The sequence below is a fragment of the Argentina anserina genome, chromosome 4, assembly GCF_933775445.1.
Source record: "Argentina anserina chromosome 4, drPotAnse1.1, whole genome shotgun sequence".
NCBI lineage: Eukaryota > Viridiplantae > Streptophyta > Magnoliopsida > Rosales > Rosaceae > Argentina > Argentina anserina.
Window position 1 is genome coordinate 22,899,831 of NC_065875.1, and position 23,318 is coordinate 22,923,148.

The window sequence follows — 23,318 nt, forward strand, 5'->3', positions numbered from 1 at the left end:
AAAATCCTCTTTCTTAACTTGGGCATAATCAGATTCTAAATCAAAAAGGCAAAAATTTGCATTGGAATGATCCACAAGTTGGTTCACAACAGATTCTCAATATTCCTCAGTATTAACCTTTTCCACTACCTCTTTTCAAATCATCATACCAGGCAATAATTGATCTCAGCTCTTTGGCAACTCCAACTTCATGGCAGGAAAGGCAAGTCATGTTGCGTCCTTGTCATTCCTTTACGTTATAAAACACTTAGGTGTTCTTGAGGTTTCTAAGATTGTTTTGTGCAATTTCAGTACTGTTGCATGGTGATGAGGCTCAATGTTGATTGCAATGGATGTGTTAGGAAAGTAAGGAGAGTACTTCTCAACATGAAAGGTAATTAGATGCACAACAATAGACATATCAGTCATTCTAACTCTTTCTAATTGTGAATGATCCCATCTTTGGTTTTGTGTTGCAGCAATAGAGACACATCTGATTGAGAAGCAGCAGTGCAGGGTTAGTGTGTGTGGGAGATTTATACCAGCAGATGTGGCAATTAAGATGAGAAAAAAGATGAATCGAAGAGTCGAAATTCTGGAAATCCAAGAGTTTGATGAAAATACTACTGAACAGATGGATCAAAGGCCTATGATTACTGCTGCCTATTGAGAGAAAATACAGAAGGAAAATAGAGCATGTTTGGATTCCTTTATAGTAGTACCTCAATTGAATTATAGGGTACATGTAGTTTCGCCAGTGATCTATATAGTGTGAATAAAAATTCTTGAGCATCCTCAATTTGAGAGTTTTACTTCGTAACAAAAGAAATTACCAGCCATGATGACTAATAGCAGTTATGGTTAATGTTTGATTCCTAATTAGCTCAAGTATTTAATTTTTGTTCGTTGGAGACTTGGAGTTATAATTTGTATATAAGATTTATTGTTGTCCTCTTCCAGACTTGGCTAAATTGAGCAAATCCAAAATTATTGTCCTTTTGAGCGGCCAAAAGAAGATAGGCCTAGTTTGATTCCCTAGTCCTGTAATTGGAGTTGACTTGAAATAGTCCCCCCCCAAGTTTGATTCATTTTCATAATATTGGGCCCAATAAGGCCCAAGCGAGCCGAGTTGTAGACCAGGAAATCCACATGCCCTTTTCCCAATCCAACTCTTAAACAAAAAAATAAATAAATAAATAAAGGTGATAAATAGCCAAAATCCAACGCGGATTTTCTCTCGCGCCCTCACAAAATCGAGACCTGAAATTCCAACCCCAAACTCAAACCCTAGATTTTTCCCCCAATGTCCGGCGACGACCAAGATTCGCGTCGAAAGCACCGCCGCGATCACTCCGACGACGCCGACGACGCCGATGAGTCCTCCAAGCGTCACAAGCACCGCCGCCACCGCCACCACCACCGTCACCGCCACAGCAGCAAGAAGCGCGAAGAAGAAACCAAGGCCGCGCCTGACGATATCGAAGCTCCTTCGCCGCCGCCTGCTGTGCTATCACTTTCCAATACTCCACGGCCGGCGGAGGACGTGGAGGAAGGCGAAATTCTTGACGACGGCGGCGTAGTGGACATGAAAGCCGACTCCGGTGTCGAGTCCGGTGAAATTGAAGCTCCTGGAGCTCGCGAACGTTCTGATAATAAGAATCTGGTGTGTTCTGATTGCCCTTATCTCTCTTGTTTTCAATTACATATGCCTCTAGTTGCTTGTTCATGTTCCTTTTTTTTTTTGATTGGTTTTCAAACTTTTAAAGCTTTTTCTTTGAAATTTTCAACTACGGGAAAAGTGTGTGATGGTTTTTCAATGGAAAAGAGAGCTTTTATCTCTGTGTTGTTTTCGATTGTGTGATGAATTTGTTTGGGGTGAGAGATTGTTCAAGGTGGCTGAGCCAAAGCCATTTTTCCTTACATATATAAGAACCTGCACTTGCACTAGCCGAACATGAGTCAATTGCACAAGAAGTTTCATAGGGCGTTTCGTCATTGAAGGCTGATGGCTTACTGTTAATTTGTAAGAGCTGGTTACATTGCATATTGAACTAACTGTTATTTTTTTGTTCTTTGCTTTTGCCGGATTGGTGTTAAGTTTGAAGTTCGTGCGCTTACTTGTTTCTCTTTTGGAACTGTTTGGCAGGGACTTTGTAGTGATGATGATGCCGATGGGTCTCATAGTGAGGCTCGCAAAGAAGAATCTGTTTCCAGAGTTGACCTGGAGGACCGTGCCATTGGGAATTTGGAAAAGAGGCGGCACCGAGAATCTGGGTCGCCTTCAAGAGGAGGTGGTCATAGAAAGAAATACAATAGTGACAATGTGGATGATGATAGAAGCAACTCAGTCAATAAAGAAAAGTCGCCCCATAGAAGTAGTGGTGATAGGTACCACAAAGTTCTGCGTGGCGAGAGCAGATCAGGGTCGCGTGATCATGTGAGAGAAAGATCTCGTTCCCGTAGTCTAGTTGAAGAGGGGGCACCATCGAAAAGAAGATCTCATTCTCGCAATATATTGGAAGAGGAAGCTCTATCTAAAGGGAGGCGTCATCATGATCGAGAAAGCTCAGTATATGCCGAGAAAAGCAAGGTCACTCACAAGTCTGATGATGAAGGTGGTATAGTGAGGGATGATGAAAGGGAACGCTGCATCAGTTACGGAAGATACTCTGGATTAGATCGCAGTCGGGGGAGAGAGAAGAGTAGAGAAAGGGAGGTGGATAGGGTTAGGAGAAGTGAGAAAGAACTAGGTAGGAACAGGGACACGGACCGGAGAAGGGAGAAAGAAAGAGAAAGAAGTAGTCACAGGGATTTGTCTAGGGACCGGAAAAGGGTTATTGGACGTGGTGAAAGCATTGAAAGGATGGTTGATAGGGAAAGCAGAAGGGAAGAGCGACATAGGAGCAGAGACAGGACAAGGGAGGATGATGTTGATAGGAGCAGGGGCAGGGTCAAGCCTGCTGACAGAGACAGAGATAGAGATATGGAGAGGGATTGGGCTAGGGATAGAGTTACAGATCGGAAATGGGAGAGGCGAGATGATAGATATAGGGACACGGTTCGAGATATGGAGAGGGAGAGAAACGAAACTGAAGGCGGATATGGTACTAGATACAAGTATAATCATTCTGGTCCATCAAAGTATGAAGAAAAAGAATATAACCAGGACAATTCAACAAAAACTGATCAAGCAGAAGTTCAGACGGAAAGGTGTTCCCTTCTCTCCTTAGTCTCTTTGTTGTTTCTTGATCCAGATGATTTCATTCTTTATGTTGAGATGACATGTTTATTTCTTGATGCATGAATTCCTTCATTACTGTAGATATGATGATGAACAAGGAGATGATGAGGAGATGGTCGGTTTGCAAGTGGCTGATCAGGAAGAGGACGATCTTAACAGAATTAAGGAGGAAAGCAGGAGGAGAAAGCAAGCAATCTTGGAAAAATATAAAAGTCAGCAGTCACAGCAAGAGACCACGATACAATTTGAGTCACAGTTAGAGCAACCCAATCAATTAGAGGGTCAAAATCAAGGTAATTATAAGTTTTTCTTCGTTATGTTCAGCCAAATTCATGTTTCTAAACAAATTGCTCGCATCTGCATGTTGTACTGCTATGATTTCCTTTGGTATTCTGATAGTGCATGTTACTACTTGTGGTCTGTTATATTCAATGATAATAACATAATTTGCCTACGATAATGTGATCCTGCAGATCATCTGGTTGGGGTTGCCAATTCCATAGGAGAAGTTGATGCTGCTCAGAGTCTTGGAGGCTTATATAGGGATGATGCAGTTTCTACCACAGCTCGGCACAATGGTGCCCCAGGGCTTGGGGAGGGTACCCCAAAGGTGTGTTCTCTCTTTTTGAAAATTTGAGTACCCACACTTTCTAGGATAGTAGTTAAAGACTTGCAATTAGATTGATGTTTAACAACATTGTAGTATCTGATATTAAGTTATTTAACTTGCTTCTTCACATTCAACTTTTGCAGAGTGAAAGCTCTGGTGGCTTAGAACCCAAACTAGAAAGATCTGATGGTATTATATGTGATGATATCTTTGGTGAGACCCCAACTGGAGTTCGAAAATTGGTAAGCTTCATCCTTTATCTACCAACTTTTATTCTTGTGTTGTTATATGCATATTTGACGTTGAAAAAATTGATAGTGACTTCAATATGCAAATTGATAGGGACTTCATCCTAATCCATCCTAAACAATATTGAAGTATTATTGTTTGGAGTTATGAATTTTATTGTATATATATCTATTTTAATTTCAGCGCTAATTATATCAGGATTTAAATTGTTTTATTTTACTGTGCAGGAAAAAGGAGATGCTGTACGAATTGAAAGGAGTGGTCTCCGTGACAACTGGGATGATGCAGAAGGGTATTACAGTAAGTATCTGACCAATCTATGGTATTTAATATTTACAATTGTGCTTTATTGTTGGATGGTAGTTACTTGCCAACATCTATCCTCCCCCTTTTCACCTTTTAGCTGTTTTTATCCATTGACCTGCAATCCGGTCTTACTCTTGTTCTCTCAAAATGAAGCAATATTCCCCCTATCCAATTTAAATAAAAAGTTGAAGTTTTCTAACTAAAGTTTGACATACTTGTAAATTTATGCATAGAAATTTAGTTGGGTTTCTCATGTTTATGTTTTTCTGTTGCAGGCTATCGATTTGGCGAATTACTTGATGGCCGATATGAGATTACCGCTGCTCATGGGAAAGGTGTATTTTCAACTGTTGTTCGTGCAAAGAACCTTAAGGTTGGTAATGGTGAACCAGAAGAAGTGGCAATTAAGATTATTCGTAGCAATGATACTATGTAAGTCATTGTGATACTTCTGCTGATTTTGATTAATTTCTGTATATATATGCATTATTTGGCCTTCTTGATCTTGGACTAATGGCTGATTATATGTGATGTAGGTACAAAGCTGGTATGACTGAGTTGGCCATACTGAAGAAACTAGTAGGTCAAGATCCTGACAATAAGCGCTATTGTGTTCGTTTCCTATCAAGTTTCAAGTTTCGAAATCATCTTTGTTTAGTTTTTGAATCTCTGCATATGAATCTTCGTGAATTATTAAAGAAGTTTGGACGCAATATTGGTCTGAAACTAACTGCTGTGAGGATATATGCTAAGCAGCTATTGATTGCATTAAAGCATCTCAAAAACTGTGGTGTACTTCATTGCGATATAAAGCCGGATAACATGCTGGTATGCTCTTGCTCTTTGATACTATCTGTGATCAGATTTATTTATCTTATGTTTCTTACCATTTTTCTGTAATGCAGGTTAATGAAGCCAAAAATGTTTTAAAGCTTTGTGATTTTGGTAATGCCATGTTTGCTGGAAAAAATGAAGTTACTCCATACCTTGTCAGCCGATTTTATCGTGCCCCTGAAATAAGTATGTCACCCTGCCACTATAATCTCTTAATCTGCGTCTTGAATCATATACTTTATATTTTATTTCGAGTTGGTTAGTATATTGCATGTGATAAAGTTTGACTTGATTTTCCTTTGCATGTGTTGCAGTCCTTGGCTTACCGTATGATCATCCACTGGATATCTGGTCTGTTGGTTGCTGTTTGTTCGAACTTTATACTGGAAAAGTGCTTTTTCCAGGTGCTACGAACAATGATATGCTACGTTATCACATGGAGTTGAAAGGCCCTTTTCCTAAGAAGATGCTTCGGAAGGCAGGTTTTTGCTTGACACTCCAGTGTTTGTATATCCAACTGGTTATATTTCTCCTTTCTCTGTTTGTTAGTTTCAGTGATTTTTTTTTCTAATCGGTTTTTTGCTTACAGGGAGCATTTACACACCAAAATTTTGATCAGGATCTAAACTTTCATGCCACAGAAGATGATCCTGTTACAAAAAAGGTGAGCATCTATCAAGCTGCTTGTTTCTATGTATTTCTTGGCTTGCATTATATCTTGAGTTCAGCTGTCGATCCTTTCTGGTTTGTTTCCTGTATTATGCTGATTTAGGTTTCAAATTTTCTTATGCAGGTCATTAAACGCGTAATTCTCAACATGAAGCCAAAAGATATTGGATTAATGATAGCAAATTCTTCTGGTGAGGATCCAGATCCCAAGCTATTAGCTGATTTTAAAGATCTTTTGGATAAAATGTTTGTGCTGGATCCAGAGAAGAGGTTGACAGTTTCACAAGGTTTGAATCATCCATTCATCACTGGCAAGTGAACCGTGTTGCTGATTTTCTCACTCCGAATACTTGTTCTGCTAGATGTTTGTACATTTAGACCTATTCATATTCAGTTTCTAATCATTGGGCATTATGTCTCTTCTATGTGGTGGCCTGAGAGCTCTGAAACAGTCTGGCATGGTTGAAAGGGGGAAATATATGTCAGGAGAATTCACTACTGGCTGGTTCTCTCAGTGGAGTGTACTGTTTCTATTGTAAGACAACTAGCCGCAGGCGTTTTTCCTCTTGTAATCATTCATGACTGGCCACTTTTAAATTTCAATTACATCTTTTATGACTTCCCATCATGACTAATGTGTACTTTGAACCTGGTTTCTGCAATATAGCTTGTGTTACAACAGAAGATAAATATATATACATATATCTTCATCCGCGCAAAGACATAATAAATGCAGCTTGTCTTTTTACTTACATTTTTTTGAATTTCTTGCCTAGTCATGAATTTTTCTTTCTTTCTTGGCTTCTGCATTCCTCAATTTCCAGACTTTATGATGTAATTAGTTGAATGTTTGCTAAGCAAGCTTTTTTGTTCATATTGCTTTTATCTGTTGTTTCATTATAGCCTCTTCATTCTTAATATTCGCTCTGGAGATTCTAATTAGGCTTTTCATTCAGGATATCTGCCACTGCTTTGAGGCAACCCTCCAGTGCTTAGATGCTTAAAAAAGGAAATCAGGAGAAGGTACCTTAGTTCGTTTATTAGGAGAGTTTTGTGAGGGACTTGGAAGTTGTTTTAAATATGCTGCATGTTTATTTTTATCTTTTCGTTGATAAGAACTACAGGTTTTCTTTAAATAAAAAAAGGATTAAATACTTGTGACACCCTATATTTTAGGTGTAAAAACAGTTTTGTCATTCTACTTTCAAATTTAATCTGTATATCCTTTAACTCTTATTTTTTAACAGTTTTGTACTTTTTTTTTAACAGTTTAGTCAATTCCGTTAGTTGACCGTAAAAAAATTCCGTTAAGCCGTTAAAATGCAGAGAATACCCCCAATTCAAATAAGATTTTTTTTCTTTCTTTTCTCATGCTTTTTTTATTTCTCTTTTGGTTTTTCTTGGTTTTAAATTTAATTCATCATATGTGCTATTCAATATATATAATTGTAATCAAAACAAATTATCAAATTAATTGTAAACAAGAGGAGAATTAATGACAATTGCTTAACATCAAGTTGGAAATAAATAATTTGAAACTATTTTTGCATCAAAGTATGAATATGATAGTAGAAGTCTTTTTTGTCTTAGCATTATTGAAATTAATCAAAATATGTTTGTAGAGCATCATAATATAAAAGAAGTTTATAACTGGATTTGAGTACTGACACTCACATGTCATTTTAGGCATTATCCAATTGATTATAAGATGTTTACAATTAATTTGATAATTTGTGTTGATTACAATTATATATATTTGATAGCACATATGATGAATGAAATTTAAAAACTAGAAAAACAAAAAGAAATATCAAAAGAGAAAATAAAAAAAGCATAAGAAAAAAAGAAAAAAATATGATTTGAATTTGGGGTATTCTAGACATTTTAACGGTTTAACGGAATTTTTTAACAGTCAACTAACGGAATGGACAAAACTGTTAAAAAATAGAAGTTAAATGGTATACAGATTAAATTTGAAAGTAGAAGGACAAAACTGTTTTTACACATAAAGTATAAGGTGTCACAAGTATTTAACCCATAAAAAAACTACTATGTTTACTTGTAAGTTTCTTTTGGCAAACTTATTATCTGAGGTCTTTTCTTTGTTTCTTTCTGGTGAGTGCTTTTGGTTGGCTGGGTAGATGTGTGTTTTTGTAATTCGACAAGTCAATTGTACTCACTTTCTGAAACATCGGTTTCTGTGCCCACTGTTAATTTATTGGTCTTTCTGCACCATGATTTGATTTGGTGAACTATACTGCGGGATGTTCATATGCTTTCACATTGATCTAGTTGCATGCATTTGTATTCTGTCATACGTTGCTGGTCTGTTACCCTTAATATGCCCATATCCTAATGAGATTGCATTGCATCTGATCCATGGTCATTCTGGAGGCATTTGCACAGGAGTCATGTGGCTGCTGTCTGCATCAAAAAGAAAATCTGAGTAAGTAATTCTGCCTATGGATTTACTTCCCTTTGGGTCAACTCTGAGTCGTTACTGTCTGTATTACATTTATACATTCTAAAGTTCTAATTTCTTGTAGGGTTTGCCCTCCATGCTCCTGCTGTGCTTGTAGGTAATATTCCTGAAAATGACTCCATATATCACTGTTTTCTGTGTTGAGTTTAGATCTGCTACTGTGCTTTTTTCCACTATACTGATGTGTGCGTGCTCTATAGATGCACATTATCTTGATTTGCAACAAATCTTTTGTACTTCTGTGATTCTTATTATGCTGAGATGTTAGAGAGGCCAAGTAGTACCTGTTATGGCAGTGGAACAACAGTTAGATGTGTCATCAGCGAATAGGGAATATAAAAGAAATTGAACATCTCACCACTGTTGATATCAATGATTTCACCATTGTTAGTCAGATTTTTAATGTAGATTGTTGGCATGGGCTAATAGGATTACATTGTGTCCAATACTTGTAAATTGGTTGTTTGGGAAAAATAGATGCATTGCAAGGTCTTAATCTGTTTTTCCATTTTTAAAATTCAGATTTGCTAGTTCAATATTTTCAGTTTGATATTAGATTTTGTCCGAGTCTGGTGCTCCCGTGCGTTGAATGTCAGTTACTTAACAAAGGCTCATATCATATTGCCAGATTTGCTAGCTAAACATTTTCATAGTTCAGTTTTCGTTCCGTCCCTCCATGACTGCTGAGGCAAGATTTGCTTCATCCATATCGTTGAATGTCAGTTACTGAATAATGTCATATATCCTGTTGCCAGATTATAGATTATTACTTGACAAGGGGAGGAGATAGGGGGTTGGGGGGAGGGTATTGCTTGGCCTGTGAGCTTAGCTTAGATTATCTTTAGTCCTTGAAAACTACGAAATTGTTTTTGTCAAAAAATATGTTGGCTTATTCACATGTGGGGTTTGAACTTCTTAACTGTTAAACGCATTTGTTGACCGGGCTTTTTACTAAATCTTTATTATGTGAATGAATGACTTGCTATATATTGCCTGCTATTAAGCAATCATGGATGAGTATTAGTTGGGTTTTTCTAGAATAGCGACTCCAGATTGTTCTGTTTGTGCTCATTTTATCACTTCGGTGCTGACTTGATGTAAATCAAGCCTCCTTATAGGCAGCTGGCTTGCTACATTTTTGATGTTTTAATCCTCATTCCAACGGCTGGAGGGAGCCGAAGCGGGCTTGCTCTTCCTTGCCTACATTTGTAATGAATGTAATCTGAGCGAGAATGTGTATTTACCATATTGGTCTAAACTATAAATGAAGAGTGCTAATGCATATCTACCAAAATGTGTCCAATATTACTACCATATTATTTGTTTTGCCAACTCTTATATCCAATAATATCCACCTCCTAGGTCAGAATCCAATCAAGTTTCCTGATGAGCTTCATTTGGAATGCAACCTGTTTGATTCTCCATCGAGTCTGTAATTAGCCAGATACTCCTGGACACTTGGTTTATCCTTTCTCCGGTGAACTGGGGGAAAGCTCTAAGAAACAAGATGCCTCTAGTATTCATGCAAATTGATAATCTTTCCGTGAATAGAGACATTTCGATTCCATAATTGCTGATTCTATTATTCTAAACGCCTAAGAAGATGCATTTCAAAATAAAATCGAGAATAATTGCAGTAAGACACGAAGATGGATATGTGATCGCGTGCATGGTGACCCTGATCATACTGTTCAGCCCGAGATTTGCTTATCCGAGTTGATATTATGTTGGTTTCAAGTTGACATCTCAGACTGAAATCTGGTTGTCTGTTGCAATGGATGCATCCTTTCAGCCGTGCACGAAAACCACAACGAGCTAAAGTATTTTCATCATGGCATTATTTACAGGTGCATGACAATACGCCAAGCAATTTAGTAATCTGTTTGGTATCCTGTACCTCTGCCTTGTGATATAAGAGTAGGTGTTTTAATAGCATAAACCGATGTTAACATGGTGCCAATTAGTAGTGGTGTTAAACGTCAAAGAGGTGGGTCACAGGAAATTTACTCTTCTAGACTTTATGGTGGGGTGTCTTCTGTTTTCAAAATGAGCATTGTAGAGGTCCATATTTATGTGTTTCCTGGGAACTTACATAGAGATGGTGAAAGCTTCACCACTCATGCAAGTCTCCGGGACCGCACTCAAAGATTCATAGCCCGCTGATAAGTGCTTAAAACTTGAAGGAGAATATACGGAGTTGAAATTCATCTATGCTCATACTTTGTGCAAGTTAAAACCATAACTGTAAAAATGGATTTCTGTTTGAATTACATCTAGTGTGATAATGTAGTAGTGTACATTCATCTACTACCGAGTAATACATTTTTCTGAACCATAAAGTCATTTCCAAAAGATTTAGTGAGGGTACCCAAATGACTTGGTCAGTATCAAAATTTCTCCTCAGAATTCTATTTCCATACGCTGATTTGCGGCCAGATATATTCGTAGACTTTCTGGATGTGCAATGGGCAATTCTTATTTTTGAAATCTGATCTGTAATTAAATAATTAAGTAAATCGTAGCTAAAAGCCAGAAGAGAGAAAAGGACGCCAATGGGCAATTCCCACCGTGTCGACAGCGTCTCACGTGTCCGAACTTGGTCACACCAAGTAGCCTCTCAGCTTCTCTTCCAAGAGATTTCCACGTAGACTTTAACCGAACCGCGTCAAATTACACTTGCATATATAATCATGCATCTAGATACCTGACTTAGCTCCGAAGTTATTTAAACCCCAGGACGTCGTATAAAACGAAGCACGCAAGAAACAGAACCTACCAGTCTCTTAAAAGGTCGCACTTTCATATTTCATCTTCGTCATTTCAAAAAGGAGCAATCGACCCTGAGCTTCTTTGTTCTGTTGTGATTTGTACGAGAGCAGTAGAGACCAAAGGAGCAATATGGGAAGAAAGCTCAACGCTTTGCTTGGAAGGAGCAGCAAGACCTCCAAGTTGAAACCACTCCTCGCTCTCGCTCTCTCCCGCCTCGCCGTCCTCAAGACCCAGCGTCAGGCCAAGTGTGGCCTTTCCCGCTCCGATGTGCTCCAGCTCCTCCAGCTCGGTCAGCATGAGCGAGCACTTCTTCGAGTAAGCAAGATCGAAATGCTTCTGACTATTTCATACCGTGTTTTGTCTCATTGACTTTGGACTGATGAGAGTTTGTTTTGATTGTTTGCAGGTTGAGCAAGTGATCAAGGAGCAGAACATGCTGGATGTGTATATCATGATCGAGCGTTACTGCAACCTCTTGATCGAGAGAGTTCACCTTATTGAACAAGAAAGGTTAGTTTGTTAGTTGATTCATTTCTGTAGTGTACGTTTGCTTTCAATTCTAGTCTTAGGCTGAGGCTGATAAAATGTCTGTATGTATAGGGAGTGTCCAGAGGAATTGAGGGAGGCAGTATCGAGTATACTGTATGCTGCTTCGAGATGTGGAGATTTCCCGGAGCTTCAAGAGATTCGTAGTATTCTCAGCGCTCATTTTGGCAAGGAATTTACTACTCGTTGCCTTGAATTGCGCAACAATTGTGCAGTCAGCCTTATCATGACCCAAAAACTGTCGACTAAGATGCCAACCATGGAGAACAGAATGAAAGTGCTTAAAGAAATTGCCGTGGAAAATTCCATTGCTCTGAACCTAGAAGAAACTTCCGGTCCCATTGAGGTATGCGACTTTAAAGAGAAACAAGAATTGCCATTATTTGCTTTGAAATTGAAACAAGATTATTCATGGCTCTGGCTCACCATGTGACTAATGCAGGATAAGTCACCAACGCACCAAGTGGCCAGTTCAAGTGGCACGGCTGGATCAGCAGAGGTTCTGCAGGCTTTTAAAGAAGAGACGGAAAAAGATGACAAGTACTCTAAGAAGAAATACAAGGATGTGGCTGATGCTGCTCAGGCTGCTTTTGAGTCAGCAGCTTATGCGGCGGCAGCTGCAAGAGCAGCCGTGGAGCTGTCCCGATCAGATACTCATGATTCTGATGATCAAAACAGTCCTGGTCCTAAACGAGGCAAGTTATCAAGCAGATATATATCCTCAAGAACTGAATTTGGATCACAGAATGAGCACATTACTGTTCAGAATCAAGCTGGAGAATTGAAGAGGTCAGCATCTTCTTCAGGTTCAGATTCAGAAGGTGATACATCGGAGGCGACTCCTCCATTGTCCTCGGATGCCGTAGGCCAGCCCAGTCATTCAAGGAAGGATATAGTTTTTGATGAGAGTGACAATGAACAAAGTACCATTGCCCCATCTTCTATGAAAGTTCCTTCAAGGGTTCAATCTGGGATGAAGATCGAGCCGGAGGGATCATCTAGAAGGCTAACGTTAGACCTAGAGAAGGGACCATTCTCTCTGAGAAATAGACGGATCTTTGGGCACTGAGAAGCATAATGTTGTTGTTTGTTGATCTTCATGTAAGTTGTTAGTGTGCGAATATTTTCACTTTTTTTTTCCCGTCTCATACATTTTCTTGAAGTGTAAAACTTGGTGTATTAAGTTTTGAGGTTCTGATATTATTCTATGGATTCTGTTGTTCTTACAGTAAGAACTCTTGAAAACATTAGTGGTGCTATATGTTGACGGACTTGGATAGACAAATCGCGGTTAAGGTCTATGGTACAACTACAAACACCAACAGGTTTAATAACAGAAACAGATCAAGCTTGTGTGAAAACCCCTTAAACTGGTTTCAGCATACTAATCTCTTCAGAGGTTTCAGTATGTTGTTTCAGCATATAACAACAGTTGGGTTAACCAACTCGGACACATAAACTTACATTATAATCTCCAGAGTATGCAGAATATACATAGCTAAATAAGTATACTATCATTTGTTAAATAAAGCAGGGATCCCATTTCCGACCTATGACCATGCGCAACTCAAACCATAAAACCTCACCAGCCTCTAGGCCGCTTGCTACTCTTTGGCAGCAGGTCACTGAATGACTGAATATCAACACCAACATCTTCATCATATTCAAGCCCTAGCTCTTCCTGCAATAGCATAAGAGATCATTAAGAATTACACCATAACAGAATCCCGGAGCTTAAATAACAAAGTAGTCAACAAACCTTGAACTCCTTGAGGTCTTTAGACGAATTCTCAGTAATAGTGTCCCAGAGATCTCTGAAGATCCTCTTACGCTTCCTCCACTGACTTATCTTCTCCGAGTACATCTGCTCAATAATCTTGCGGTCTTCAGGCTTGACCAAGGTAACTCCTCCTCGCAATTTCTCCAGCTTGTCTTCCAGTTCCTTAACCTGATACACAATTCAAAACTCCACAGCTTCATCTTTTGACCTACTGCTAACTTCAAACAGTCCCATTTAACTTACCTCCTTTCTCAGTTTGGTGTCTTTCTCCTTTATCTGCTCCAGTGTCAAATTCGATTGCAATGCTTTAATCTCTGCAACAACAAATGCATCACGAAACCAAGAATCAAAATATCGAAAAAACCAGCAACACTTTTTGGAAAGCCATGGCTATGTAATACACAGACACACCCAAACAATATCAGTACCTCCCTCGACCTCGCCAACTGCCCTCTTTTGCTCAGCCAACTGTTCCTGCAGCTTCGTATTCGCATCCTTCATCCGGTTAAGCTCCTCACTGTTCGGAATATCAAACTGGTCCTGCCGAGCCAGGTATATCTTCTGCTTCCCATACTCCTTAAACGAAATCTTCCCCCCATCAGCAAGACTGTCCAGCGATTTCTGTATGGCCGTCTTCTTAAGGTTGAACTTCTGCAGCGCATCCGCCACATTCTGAGAATTCAGCGGCTTATTTTGCTGAAGCAAAACACAAACAAGTCTACATCACCATTTCCGAAAAGGCTAGGTTATTCTGTGAGCCAAAATCACCTCACACAAATCTGAAAAATTTCCTGCACTAATTCACTTATCATCATTAAGTTATGAATCCTAATAATCGAAACAACATCCAGTCAGATTCAGCACAATCGGTTGATCCAAGAAGGCTAGGTTAAGCGTAATCAAGATTAACTCGAATTCCAAACCTCCTAAACAGACTAAAATCAGGAACAGGAAAACTAAACAATTTCAGATCTGAAATTAGAATCAGAAATCAATAGCAGAAATGAAGTACTGATTGGAAATCGAAAAGGAATAGTGAAGTGTAATCTGAGGTTACCTCATTCACGAATCTGAGAACGATTGCTGCCAAGTTTTCACAAATCAATACCAAAAGAGAGCGATTAACCTTCACTAAATATTTAATCAGAAATTAGAGGAAGTAAATAGAGCTTCGTAGGGTGTGATTACCGTCTGTGTTATCCGATTTGGGCGCCATTGTTGGCGGGAAAAAGCTTCTGAAAACCCTCTGCTTCGCTATGACCTACTTGCATTATAAGCTGCTTCCTAGTGCGACGACGTCGTTTTATCAGCCTTGTTTTGGATAGACGACTTTACCCTCAATCGTAAGCTTAATTTACCAAATTTACCAGTCCCCTATTTAGTGAAGAGAGGAAAAGCCACGCCGTGCCGTTTTTTATTTCCAGAGAAACAGATGGCCGCTGTTACTACGACACCTCAGCTTCTGCTCTGCACCAACCGCGCCATTTTCGCCACCCGGACCCGGGTCCGTAAACCCGACCCGATTGCCTTGGGAGCCAGAAAATGGCGTTCACTGTCGCCCGTAAAGCTCGGAGAGGACTCAAAATTGAAGCCACTAGTTGCGTGCCACGCGGCGCGTCGGAGACCCACCACCAGTATACAGCCGGAGACTGAAAATGAAGACTCCCGGCGAGTGTTTCAGACCGGTCTGTGGGTTGCTGAAGCAGTCTACATTCTGTGGCTGTTTCTTCTTCCTTATGCTCCAGTGTGTAATTGTGCTTCAAGTTTTACTGGGTTCAATTTTTTTTACTGCAATGAGTGGACATTCGTATCGAGAATTATGGCCCTTGATGGTTTTGGTTTTCCTAATGCTGCAGGGAGATCCAGTATGGGCTATAAGTTCAGAAACAGTGAATTCTCTTGTGGGCCTCTCTTTGAATTTCTTCTTTGTCTTGCCTCTACTCAACTCGGGTATGATCAATCAAGTTGGTTATGCATTTTGGTGGTGAAGTTTTGTTTAGCTCTGTTCTTGATGATTTATGTGGTTAACTGTATGGCAGAGTAGTTGGTATTAATGTTATTGATGCCCCAGTTCTTCACCCGGTATGACTGTAGTAGTTGATTAAATTTGGTTAATCTCTTACTGTCATTTGAAGCATGAGTTTGACTTTGGTATTTTTTGGGATATCAGATGTCTGAAGGGCTGTTCAATTTTGTGATTGGGTGGACGTTCATGTTTGCTCCTTTGCTTTTCACTGATGGGAAGAGGGACAGATACAAGTGGTCTCTTGATGTCCTATGGGGATTTCAGATGTTCCTCACAAACAGTATGCCTTCTTTTCTTAAAACTCTGATGTTTGATGGTTGAATGAGTGAGCCTAGTGTTTGATTAGCTTAACCATGTAGAACACAATTGCACAAAGGAAAAGTAATCACTGTACCTTCATTGTTGACTCCATATATGTGCATATCATAGATCAGCTACTCAATTGGTTTCGATTGTCCTTCTAATGATTTTACTGTTACATATCAAACTGTCAAAATGCCAAATCGTACAATATCCACATTCCACCTAGTTCTTACTGTTTCCTTGGCTTAAGCTGGTTGCAGTAGATATGTGATTGCAAGAATGATGAAGTTTTGTTTTGACATTGGGATGTTTAGAGTTAAGTTACATTTCCATCAATGACTTGATTCTTGTATATGTGATGTGAACAGCATTTTTGATACCTTACATGGCTATTCGGCTGAATTCACCTGAATTGGACTACACTCCCAGCAAGCGCTCTCAGCTTGGTGATGTTATGACCAAAGGTGCTCCAATCGTTGGACTCGTCGGTGGAGGGATATGCCTGATATCTGCATTGTGGGCACTTTATGGCCGAATGGATGGTGACTTCGGTGGCATTGCTGAGCGATGGGAGTTCTTGATCAATTATCTGGGATCAGAGAGGCTGGCTTATGCATTCATTTGGGATATAGTTCTCTATAGTGTCTTCCAGCCTTGGTTGATAGGTGATAATCTTCAAAATGTTAAGAGCAACAGGATTGGTATTGTAAGTTACCTTAGATTTGTGCCCGTGGTTGGCTTAGTTGCTTACCTTCTTTTTCTGAACCTTGATGAGGAACTGTAAATATACATTGTATTTATCGTGCAAGAATGAATGATAACGCAGCTTAATGATATCCCAGTTGATAATTATGGTTGCTTCTTAAATTTTCTATCTTACAAGAATCAAAGATCAACAACAGGCTTCAAAATCGCCAACATAAACATGAAGTTTCCTCTTCTTTTATCCCTGCACAGAAAGACAAGGAGACGAAAATTCCTCAGCACAAGCCAGTGGTCCAATAACAACACATTTCCTTTTACCATCGTCTTCTTCCCAGAAACTGAGTTCTCTGAATTTTTTTTTTGGCACTTTATACGAGCACTTCAAGGGTTCAAGCCGTTCGGCATGAAAAAAGAAAATTAAAAGAGCTAGAAAAATTTGTTGAGCTCTCACCGATTAGCTGGAAAAATCTGTTGTATGACTTGTATCAACTGATGTGACCATAGGATGCACATGTTAAAATGTTTCAATATATAATGCCAAGTGTTTAATAAATAATGCCAAGTCTATTTGTCCCTCATTTGCGCAAGCATAATGTTACTACCTCCTATCTGTCTTCTAACTTGTGCTCCGACATGGACCTGAGGTGTGTGTGTGGGTGTAGTAAACGACAGTAGGTGTATTCCATTATTTGCTAAAAATAGTACTCTACGACAAATAGCTGATATTATGTCTCTTCGCATCAACTTTGTCCCCTTGGTACTCCGTAGATCATTTGGGACTGAAGAACACTTCGGCTTAAGTGTTTCTAATTAAGTGCTTGAGAATTCTCAATTGTATTCAAAGAGCATGGAAAAGCCACTTTTAGTTAGCTTCAAAGGAGACGAGCATATAAGAGAGAGCAGCTGCAGTTTCTTGGGCCAGAAGGTAGTTAAGTTTTGGGAAGATGTGCTTGAATTTGCTCCCAAAGCTTTGGAAATGGGTCGTTCTGATCCCAGAAAAGTCATCTTTGGTATGAAAATGGGACTGGCATTGTCCATTGTTTCTTTGCTCATATTCTTGAAAAAATCATTCCATGATATCGATATTGGTCAGTACTCAATCTGGGCTATCCTCACCGTCATTGTCATGTTCGAGTTCAGCATAGGTACTACTTACAATTGAGTGAATTGACTGAGACCCTTCAGCAGTATATGAGTTAGTGTTTTATGTTACTCACTGGTTTCAACTATTTTTTCTTAATGCAGGAGGGACTTTCATTAAAGGATTTAATCGTGGGCTAGGAACATTGATTGCTGGAATCCTAGCTTTCTGTTTTGCTGAGCTATCTCTTCTGGCTGGAAAATTGGAGGAAGTTGTAATTGTCATAAGCATTTTTATAGTTGGTTAGTATCAGTTTTCCCAGCTTAAACAGGAGAGTAGTACTTGATTTTCTCTTCTAATTACTCTGCTTTACTTCTTGTGACGCTAGGATTTTTCGCGTCTTACTTGAGGCTGTATCCAACAATGAAACCCTACGAATATGGATTTCGAGTTTTTATGTTGACATATTGCATTCTTATGGTTGCTGGGAATAGAACGAGAGCATATAACGAGGCTGTTACAGCTCGTTTAGTGCTTATTGCAGTGGGCGCTGCTGTGTGTTTGTTTGTTAACATCTGCATATGCCCAATATGGTCAGGAGAGGATCTGCATAACTTGGTGGTCAAAAATTTTAAGGAAGTTGCTGCTTCATTAGAAGGTATACATAAAAGTACTTAATTTCCTTGGTGAAACTTTAGTTGATGATACTTGCTAAGGAAGTTTCATTGCTTAGGATGTGTTAATGGCTACCTGAAATCCGTTGATTATGAGAGGACTTCATTGAAAATTCTCGCATACCAAGCTTCAGATGATCCAATGTACAAGGGCTATAAATCAGTGATGGAATCTAAAAGCCAGGAAGATACTCTGGTGTGTATGATTTCTCTATTTCTGTGCTTATGATTTTTGTAGACATTTGAAATCATGGGTTTGGTTTATGTTTTTAACATATGCAGTTGGGATTTGCAATCTGGGAACCACCTCATGGCCGCTATAGAATGCTGAATTATCCTTGGAAAAACTATGTCAAAGTGAGCAGTGCCTTGAGGCATTGTGCATTCATGGTCATGGCACTCCATGGATGCCTTCTTTCTGAAATACAGGCACGATTTTTATGTATACATCTTGGATTGGAATTTTGGATGTATGCAACTGCAGCTTCCTTTGCATTTTTGTTTAACAGTAGGTGTCTTTTTCTGATATTGTACACTGCAGGCCCCAGCTAAAAAGAGACTGGTTTTTCAAACGGAGCTCCGACGAGTCGGAGCAGAAGGTGAAAAAGTTTTGAGAGAGCTTAGCAAAAAGATTGAGAAGATGGAGAAGTTAGGCCCCGGAGATTTACTGAAAGATGTTCATGACGCAGCAGAAAAGTTGCAGAAGAGCATAGACCAAAGATCATACATACTGGTCAATTCAGAGAGTTGGGAAATCGGAAGACGACCTAGAGAACAAGATGTTGAAAATGTTTCGGACTCAATGAATATGGGATGTAAGTCTTTGAGTGAAACTGTGCTTGACCTGAGGTCAGTTTCTGTAGCATGCACACCTGCAACACAAGGTGCATCCCCAGAATGCGTGTTTAGGGACCAACCATCTTGGCCATTTGAAGTGGGCAAGGAAGAGAACTGCAGAACATATGAAAGTGCAAGCGCCTTGTCCTTGGCCACATTTGCTTCGCTTCTGATTGAATTCGTTGCCAGACTTCAAAATGTGGTTGATTGTTTTGAAGAACTTGGTGAGAAGGCAAAGTTTGGGGAGTCAATCCTTAACACACCGCCTACTACCGAGAAATCATGGACCAGTTCCATTTGATATGGTAGTTTTGTTTGTTACACTAGTTCAAAATAAGTGTGGAATGTACCAAGTAACTATTGATCTAGTTACTCTTTCCAACAAAATCACTGGTCAAAACACAATTTCATAAATTAGAGTTTGAACAGATTACACACGTCCAACAAGCAACTCATCTCATGAGCTTATATATCACACCCAACTCAGAACATCTAAGACTTTGAGCCCTTGGATTTCTTGGATTTCTTTTTTGAAGGTTCTCCGGATTCTGCAAGATATGCTTCTGGATTGACGTTCTCAATCAACTTCTGTTTTCCATACTCTTTTGCCTTTTTCTGCAAAACAACACACAAGTGCATTAACGGAAGAAAGATAGGCCAAAAGACACCAAGGCCAGTAAATTATTGCAGTTTAGCTAAAAACATGTGACATGTTCTCAAGCAATAATCCATCACCATGTAATCTTTTTAAATGCCTTGCTGTAAGCTACTCATTGTGTTTTGGTGAAGGTGATCACTGATCGACATTAACTTTCTAGAAAATCCTTATTACAAGTCATTACAATAGGGTTCTTCACGTACCAAGCAGACTACTTGGACAATCAATTAATAGACCTCATGAAAAAGAAAATAGAAAAAAAGAACCACCAGAAGTTTATTATCCTATTTACCTTCAGAGACATGGCCAGGGCAGTAACATCTTTGTTGCCATCATCTGACTTGGGATGCTGTATTGCAGGCTCCTGATTTGAGTAAGAGGACAACTAATTACAGATGGCATGGTAAAGAAAAGGAAGTGTAATAAAAGAAGTCACAGCGAAAACCAAATAAAGGTAGATGGATAAAGCATTTATGTCAGACAACTCCTGTACCTCTGGAGGAACAAAAGCAGCTTCTCTTTTTCGCTTATTTTCTGCTGTTTTTCCAGCTTGTCTCTCCTGCTGCTCTTTCCACTTCCTTTCCGATTTCACTTTGTCACTCAGAAAGTATTCTCCAGTGGCCAATTGTATGTCAACCTAAAATAAGATACCATTGCACAGGCAGATCAGTTACAAATATCATTTTGTGCAATTACTCGATAAAGAGAATGTTGACAGAACATATCAATAAACTTCAAAAGAAATTTACACAGCAAAGCCTGAGCAACAGGCAAAATCTCTGTAACAACTAAACTGCAAGTTTGAGGTGATAAATAGTTACCTTGCTAGGTGGTTGAGGAGGTGGTAAGGGTGTATATTCTGGCTTCTTCTTTTTACTCTTCTTAGGTTTGGGTTGATTAACATTTTTCCTGGAAGGAGAGTAAGTTCAGAAATATATGAATAAATATCTAACACAAGAAAATAATCTCTTTACACAATCTGCAACGATTAACAAAGATGTCATACTTCTTGAACTTAGGAAGAAATCTGTCCCAGTTCTCCTGAGCCAGTGTTGGATCCTTTTCGAGTTCTTTCCTCACCATGAGAATCTAGTTATCAGGAGGAGAAACAGAAAATACTATTAGATTTATCCATTCACATGTCTTCTGGTGGAATCTGTGATCTAGGAAAGTGAAAAAGGCAATCCAGTAGAATCATAAAATAGTAGTATAATCACCTTAATATGAAATATTGGATGCATTTTATTCTCAATGCAGTCTTCCACAATCCTCCTAACTGTTTTTAATCCTTTAAATGAACCCATTGAAGCAACAGTGTTTCCCTGTTTATTTACAAGCCAAATTATATAAATAAACCATGATCTAAACTTCAATATGGCTGGTAGGGAACCAAAGAAGGAATATACAATATGACAATCAAAATGAGAAAGAACAGTATCACTTACTTGTATCAGAATATAACAGCCTGTCAGTATTTCCAGGGCCTGCATCCCAAAATTATATAGGTAAAAATTAATGAACATAATAAATAGTTAAACATTTACTAACATAATGTGATAGAATTTGGTTATAATTTATGATCATTTTATTTGGGTGAGAGCAGTCAGTACTGGACTATATGAACCTTTAGAGTGGAGGAATTGGGGCCAATGAGACGTTGCCTTCGTTTTATAAATTTTTCCTGCACAGAAGAGATTAGAATAGGCTGGTAAGTAATAGTTTTTGAATATTTTAGACCATATAAGTTCAACAACCACTATTTATGATTGGAGACACCTAACTCCCTCATATTCCTGCTTCACTGAACCTAACTCCTAATATCTCAAATAAGTAGGTTTAATATAAACTTGATACCAATCTAACCCCTGAATTTGAGCTCTAGATACATATTCTTTTTAGTTTATCAACCTAGATCCCTCACACTCCTGATTCACTGAACCTAAACAACTCTGAACATCACTAACACAGAAAATAAAACCTTCACGCACCAGAGTGCTGATATACAAGGGTCTTGCATAAGAAAACGGAGAATGCTTCTAAAAGAATGACCGGAGATTTCATTTGAGTATTGGAAGGAATGTAAGATATACATACCTTATTTCTCACCAAGTTGCTAATCTTGATGATGTCACATTGCATTTCATCATTCAGCACTTTTATTGCCTATAACCAGAAATTTGGGCACTTGAATTAGACATGAGTCCATATATGTGAAATCCTAAACCAGTGAAGAGAGTTATACTATAGCAACTACTTGAAAACCATTCAATCAAGCCAGGTTCAAATAAAAATATGGCAACAGCAGACAATGCAACATTCATACCTGAGGAGCAGGAACACTTCTGGACAAAAGTTTGATAAGATCCCTAGCTTTGACTATAATATAGGGGTCTCTAGTCTTTCTGGTTGTGGACACCGTCATCGAACCCTCAACCTAACACAACCAGTAACACAAAAAACATCAAAAATCATTCAATAACTCAACACAAAGGTCAACAACACCAGTACACAAACTCGACAAAGTAACATACCAGATTCAATTCGCACGTAACACCGTACTCTTTTAGAGCAGATTTCACCGACGGCCACGCGTCTTGCAAATACTTCTCTGCACAGACACAATGCCGAGGCTCATAAGTCGAAAGCTACAATGTTGAACCCCGTGAGGGCAATCCATACTTCATAACAGCCTAACTGATAGTACAAACAGGAAACAAATTTGTCGTTCACCTCTACTTTGCCCGCCCCACGCTCACCTCATAAATAAATAAATATCGTGTCTTTTATAATAACCATGGTTATAAATTTGTTGAGAAAAATGACTTTGACATTTATTTATGAGGTGGAGGTGGGCGACAAATTTGTTTCCGTATAAACGCTCTTCTACTTCAAACTTTGCTTAACCACTAACTCATATCAGTAAATCCAATTTTAAACTATCTATAAGCAGTTAAAAATTCATCAACTGTATCTAGTGAGCACAGTAAAAATTTCAAAACAAATTAGGCAGATTAAAAATCCCAAAGATAATAGAGAGAGAGAGAGAGAGAGAGAGAGAGAGAGGAGGGACCTCTGTAACGAGGGAATAGGGTAGAGAAGGAGGTGACGTCAAGCATGCCGCCCTCGTTCCAGGAAGGGTCAAACTTCTCAATCTTCCACCGGTCAATATCCGGGTCATCGTCCCAAGGCTTTGGCTTGTCGTGCTTGCCTTTCACCTTCGGCTTCCTCTGAACGGCGCCGTTTTCGTCGTTCTCCATCGTCGCTGTGGTGCCGGAGTGTTAAAAGAGAAAAATGTGCGGCGAGAAAAGAGTAGGGGTCTTCGAGTGTTATAAATTATATGTTTTTATTTAAATAAGGGTGGGCCGTCCAGTCTGCTAGGCCCAACCCACTAAGATCCTAAACCCGCTTCAATTATACAGACCACAAGGTCCCGCGATCGTGTGGCGACAGCAGCAATCCACATAGCTAGCTAAATAAAAAGAGAAGATGCATGGGAGTATCAACATTGCGCAAACGTCGTCGTTAATAAGGGATCACTAGTTGCATGTAAGCAGAGCAATCGTTTACGG

At 39.1% G+C, this 23,318-nt stretch overlaps 7 protein-coding genes across 17 annotated transcripts; 5 read left to right on the plus strand and 2 right to left on the minus strand.

The window, feature by feature from the left end:
* Positions 1–23: 23 nt before the first annotated feature.
* LOC126791997 (heavy metal-associated isoprenylated plant protein 26) lies at positions 24–724 on the plus strand. 2 transcript variants are annotated; one of them, XM_050518509.1, is made up of 3 exons: positions 24–202; positions 292–373; positions 459–724. In XM_050518509.1, exons 1-3 carry the CDS (start codon positions 191–193, stop codon positions 647–649), a joined length of 285 nt encoding a protein of 94 aa, XP_050374466.1. In that variant the 5' UTR covers positions 24–190; the 3' UTR covers positions 650–724. The 2 variants fall into 2 exon arrangements, with proteins under 2 accessions (XP_050374466.1, XP_050374467.1); XM_050518510.1 differs by having other exon boundaries at positions 465–724.
* A 508-nt stretch (positions 725–1,232) lies between these two features.
* LOC126791952 (uncharacterized) lies at positions 1,233–9,926 on the plus strand. Of its 8 annotated transcripts, XR_007671896.1 has the most exons (16): positions 1,233–1,642; positions 2,126–3,189; positions 3,302–3,513; positions 3,694–3,830; positions 3,974–4,072; positions 4,307–4,379; positions 4,661–4,817; positions 4,922–5,213; positions 5,291–5,405; positions 5,534–5,701; positions 5,813–5,883; positions 6,013–6,423; positions 6,845–6,911; positions 8,283–8,334; positions 8,435–8,467; positions 8,571–9,665. XR_007671896.1 is itself a non-coding variant. In XM_050518456.1 (12 exons), the coding sequence occupies exons 1-12, from the start codon at positions 1,283–1,285 to the stop codon at positions 6,205–6,207; spliced, it is 2,943 nt and encodes a 980-aa protein (XP_050374413.1). In that variant the 5' UTR covers positions 1,233–1,282; the 3' UTR covers positions 6,208–6,837. The 8 variants fall into 8 exon arrangements, 1 of the variants encoding a protein (XP_050374413.1); XR_007671893.1 differs by lacking the exon at positions 8,571–9,665 and adding an exon at positions 9,733–9,926 and having other exon boundaries at positions 6,845–8,334; XR_007671895.1 differs by lacking the exon at positions 8,571–9,665 and adding an exon at positions 9,738–9,926 and having other exon boundaries at positions 6,845–8,334.
* Positions 9,927–11,111: 1,185 nt separating this feature from the next.
* On the plus strand, positions 11,112–12,893 carry LOC126791148 (uncharacterized). Its single transcript, XM_050517554.1, has 4 exons — positions 11,112–11,454; positions 11,546–11,649; positions 11,740–12,031; positions 12,128–12,893. The coding sequence occupies exons 1-4, from the start codon at positions 11,269–11,271 to the stop codon at positions 12,752–12,754; spliced, it is 1,209 nt and encodes a 402-aa protein (XP_050373511.1). The 5' UTR covers positions 11,112–11,268; the 3' UTR covers positions 12,755–12,893.
* A 75-nt stretch (positions 12,894–12,968) lies between these two features.
* On the minus strand, positions 12,969–14,796 carry LOC126791151 (homologous-pairing protein 2 homolog). Of its 2 annotated transcripts, none has more exons than XM_050517557.1 (6): positions 14,654–14,796; positions 14,523–14,548; positions 13,894–14,161; positions 13,709–13,779; positions 13,445–13,633; positions 12,969–13,366 (listed from the first exon to the last, which is right to left on the minus strand). In XM_050517557.1, the coding sequence occupies exons 1-6, from the start codon at positions 14,679–14,681 to the stop codon at positions 13,268–13,270; spliced, it is 681 nt and encodes a 226-aa protein (XP_050373514.1). In that variant the 5' UTR covers positions 14,682–14,796; the 3' UTR covers positions 12,969–13,267. The 2 variants fall into 2 exon arrangements, with proteins under 2 accessions (XP_050373514.1, XP_050373515.1); XM_050517558.1 differs by having other exon boundaries at positions 13,894–14,183; positions 14,654–14,691.
* Positions 14,794–16,624, plus strand: LOC126791149 (uncharacterized). Of its 2 annotated transcripts, XM_050517556.1 has the most exons (5): positions 14,809–15,209; positions 15,322–15,415; positions 15,510–15,547; positions 15,636–15,771; positions 16,163–16,624. In XM_050517556.1, exons 1-5 carry the CDS (start codon positions 14,898–14,900, stop codon positions 16,576–16,578), a joined length of 996 nt encoding a protein of 331 aa, XP_050373513.1. In that variant the 5' UTR covers positions 14,809–14,897; the 3' UTR covers positions 16,579–16,624. The 2 variants fall into 2 exon arrangements, with proteins under 2 accessions (XP_050373512.1, XP_050373513.1); XM_050517555.1 differs by having other exon boundaries at positions 14,794–15,415; positions 15,505–15,547.
* A 722-nt stretch (positions 16,625–17,346) lies between these two features.
* LOC126789883 (aluminum-activated malate transporter 9-like) lies at positions 17,347–19,405 on the plus strand. The gene is made up of 6 exons (XM_050515948.1): positions 17,347–17,644; positions 17,745–17,882; positions 17,969–18,238; positions 18,314–18,450; positions 18,537–18,683; positions 18,796–19,405. The coding sequence occupies exons 1-6, from the start codon at positions 17,347–17,349 to the stop codon at positions 19,390–19,392; spliced, it is 1,587 nt and encodes a 528-aa protein (XP_050371905.1). The 3' UTR covers positions 19,393–19,405.
* A 73-nt stretch (positions 19,406–19,478) lies between these two features.
* Positions 19,479–23,039, minus strand: LOC126789884 (KRR1 small subunit processome component homolog). Its single transcript, XM_050515950.1, has 12 exons — positions 22,820–23,039; positions 22,281–22,357; positions 22,073–22,183; positions 21,844–21,912; positions 21,374–21,430; positions 21,195–21,233; positions 20,967–21,071; positions 20,756–20,838; positions 20,571–20,658; positions 20,243–20,386; positions 20,042–20,113; positions 19,479–19,706 (listed from the first exon to the last, which is right to left on the minus strand). The coding sequence occupies exons 1-12, from the start codon at positions 23,004–23,006 to the stop codon at positions 19,584–19,586; spliced, it is 1,155 nt and encodes a 384-aa protein (XP_050371907.1). The 5' UTR covers positions 23,007–23,039; the 3' UTR covers positions 19,479–19,583.
* Positions 23,040–23,318: the final 279 nt, after the last annotated feature.

What these genes read in the sequence shown, in the direction of transcription:
- LOC126791151 (XM_050517557.1), bottom strand. Translation starts at nt 14,681, where the DNA reads ATGGCGCCCAAATCGGATAACACAGACG. An exon ending in TTCTCAGATTCGTGAATGAG is followed by an intron (nt 14,162 to 14,522) that starts GTAACCTCAGAT and finishes GTTTTGCTTCAG; the next exon opens with CAAAATAAGCCGCTGAATTC. An exon ending in AGTTGGCGAGGTCGAGGGAG is followed by an intron (nt 13,780 to 13,893) that starts GTACTGATATTG and finishes TTGTTGTTGCAG; the next exon opens with AGATTAAAGCATTGCAATCG.
- LOC126791148 (XM_050517554.1), top strand. Translation starts at nt 11,269, where the DNA reads ATGGGAAGAAAGCTCAACGCTTTGCTTGGAAGGAGCAGCAAGACCTCC. An exon ending in ATGAGCGAGCACTTCTTCGA is followed by an intron (nt 11,455 to 11,545) that starts GTAAGCAAGATC and finishes GATTGTTTGCAG; the next exon opens with GTTGAGCAAGTGATCAAGGA. An exon ending in AAACTTCCGGTCCCATTGAG is followed by an intron (nt 12,032 to 12,127) that starts GTATGCGACTTT and finishes TGACTAATGCAG; the next exon opens with GATAAGTCACCAACGCACCA.
- LOC126791149 (XM_050517555.1), top strand. Translation starts at nt 14,898, where the DNA reads ATGGCCGCTGTTACTACGACACCTCAGCTTCTGCTCTGCACCAACCGC. An exon ending in CTTGCCTCTACTCAACTCGG is followed by an intron (nt 15,416 to 15,504) that starts GTATGATCAATC and finishes ACTGTATGGCAG; the next exon opens with AGTAGTTGGTATTAATGTTA. An exon ending in ATGCCCCAGTTCTTCACCCG is followed by an intron (nt 15,548 to 15,635) that starts GTATGACTGTAG and finishes TTGGGATATCAG; the next exon opens with ATGTCTGAAGGGCTGTTCAA.
- LOC126789883 (XM_050515948.1), top strand. Translation starts at nt 17,347, where the DNA reads ATGGAAAAGCCACTTTTAGTTAGCTTCAAAGGAGACGAGCATATAAGA. An exon ending in CATAAGCATTTTTATAGTTG is followed by an intron (nt 17,883 to 17,968) that starts GTTAGTATCAGT and finishes TTGTGACGCTAG; the next exon opens with GATTTTTCGCGTCTTACTTG. An exon ending in AGTTGCTGCTTCATTAGAAG is followed by an intron (nt 18,239 to 18,313) that starts GTATACATAAAA and finishes TTCATTGCTTAG; the next exon opens with GATGTGTTAATGGCTACCTG.
- LOC126789884 (XM_050515950.1), bottom strand. Translation starts at nt 23,006, where the DNA reads ATGGAGAACGACGAAAACGGCGCCGTTCAGAGGAAGCCGAAGGTGAAA. An exon ending in CCAATTCCTCCACTCTAAAG is followed by an intron (nt 21,234 to 21,373) that starts GTTCATATAGTC and finishes TTTGGGATGCAG; the next exon opens with GCCCTGGAAATACTGACAGG. An exon ending in ATCCAATATTTCATATTAAG is followed by an intron (nt 20,839 to 20,966) that starts GTGATTATACTA and finishes CCTGATAACTAG; the next exon opens with ATTCTCATGGTGAGGAAAGA.
- LOC126791952 (XM_050518456.1), top strand. Translation starts at nt 1,283, where the DNA reads ATGTCCGGCGACGACCAAGATTCGCGTCGAAAGCACCGCCGCGATCAC. An exon ending in GTTCTGATAATAAGAATCTG is followed by an intron (nt 1,643 to 2,125) that starts GTGTGTTCTGAT and finishes ACTGTTTGGCAG; the next exon opens with GGACTTTGTAGTGATGATGA. An exon ending in GAAGATGCTTCGGAAGGCAG is followed by an intron (nt 5,702 to 5,812) that starts GTTTTTGCTTGA and finishes GCTTACAGGGAG; the next exon opens with CATTTACACACCAAAATTTT.
- LOC126791997 (XM_050518509.1), top strand. An exon ending in AGTACTTCTCAACATGAAAG is followed by an intron (nt 374 to 458) that starts GTAATTAGATGC and finishes TTTGTGTTGCAG; the next exon opens with CAATAGAGACACATCTGATT.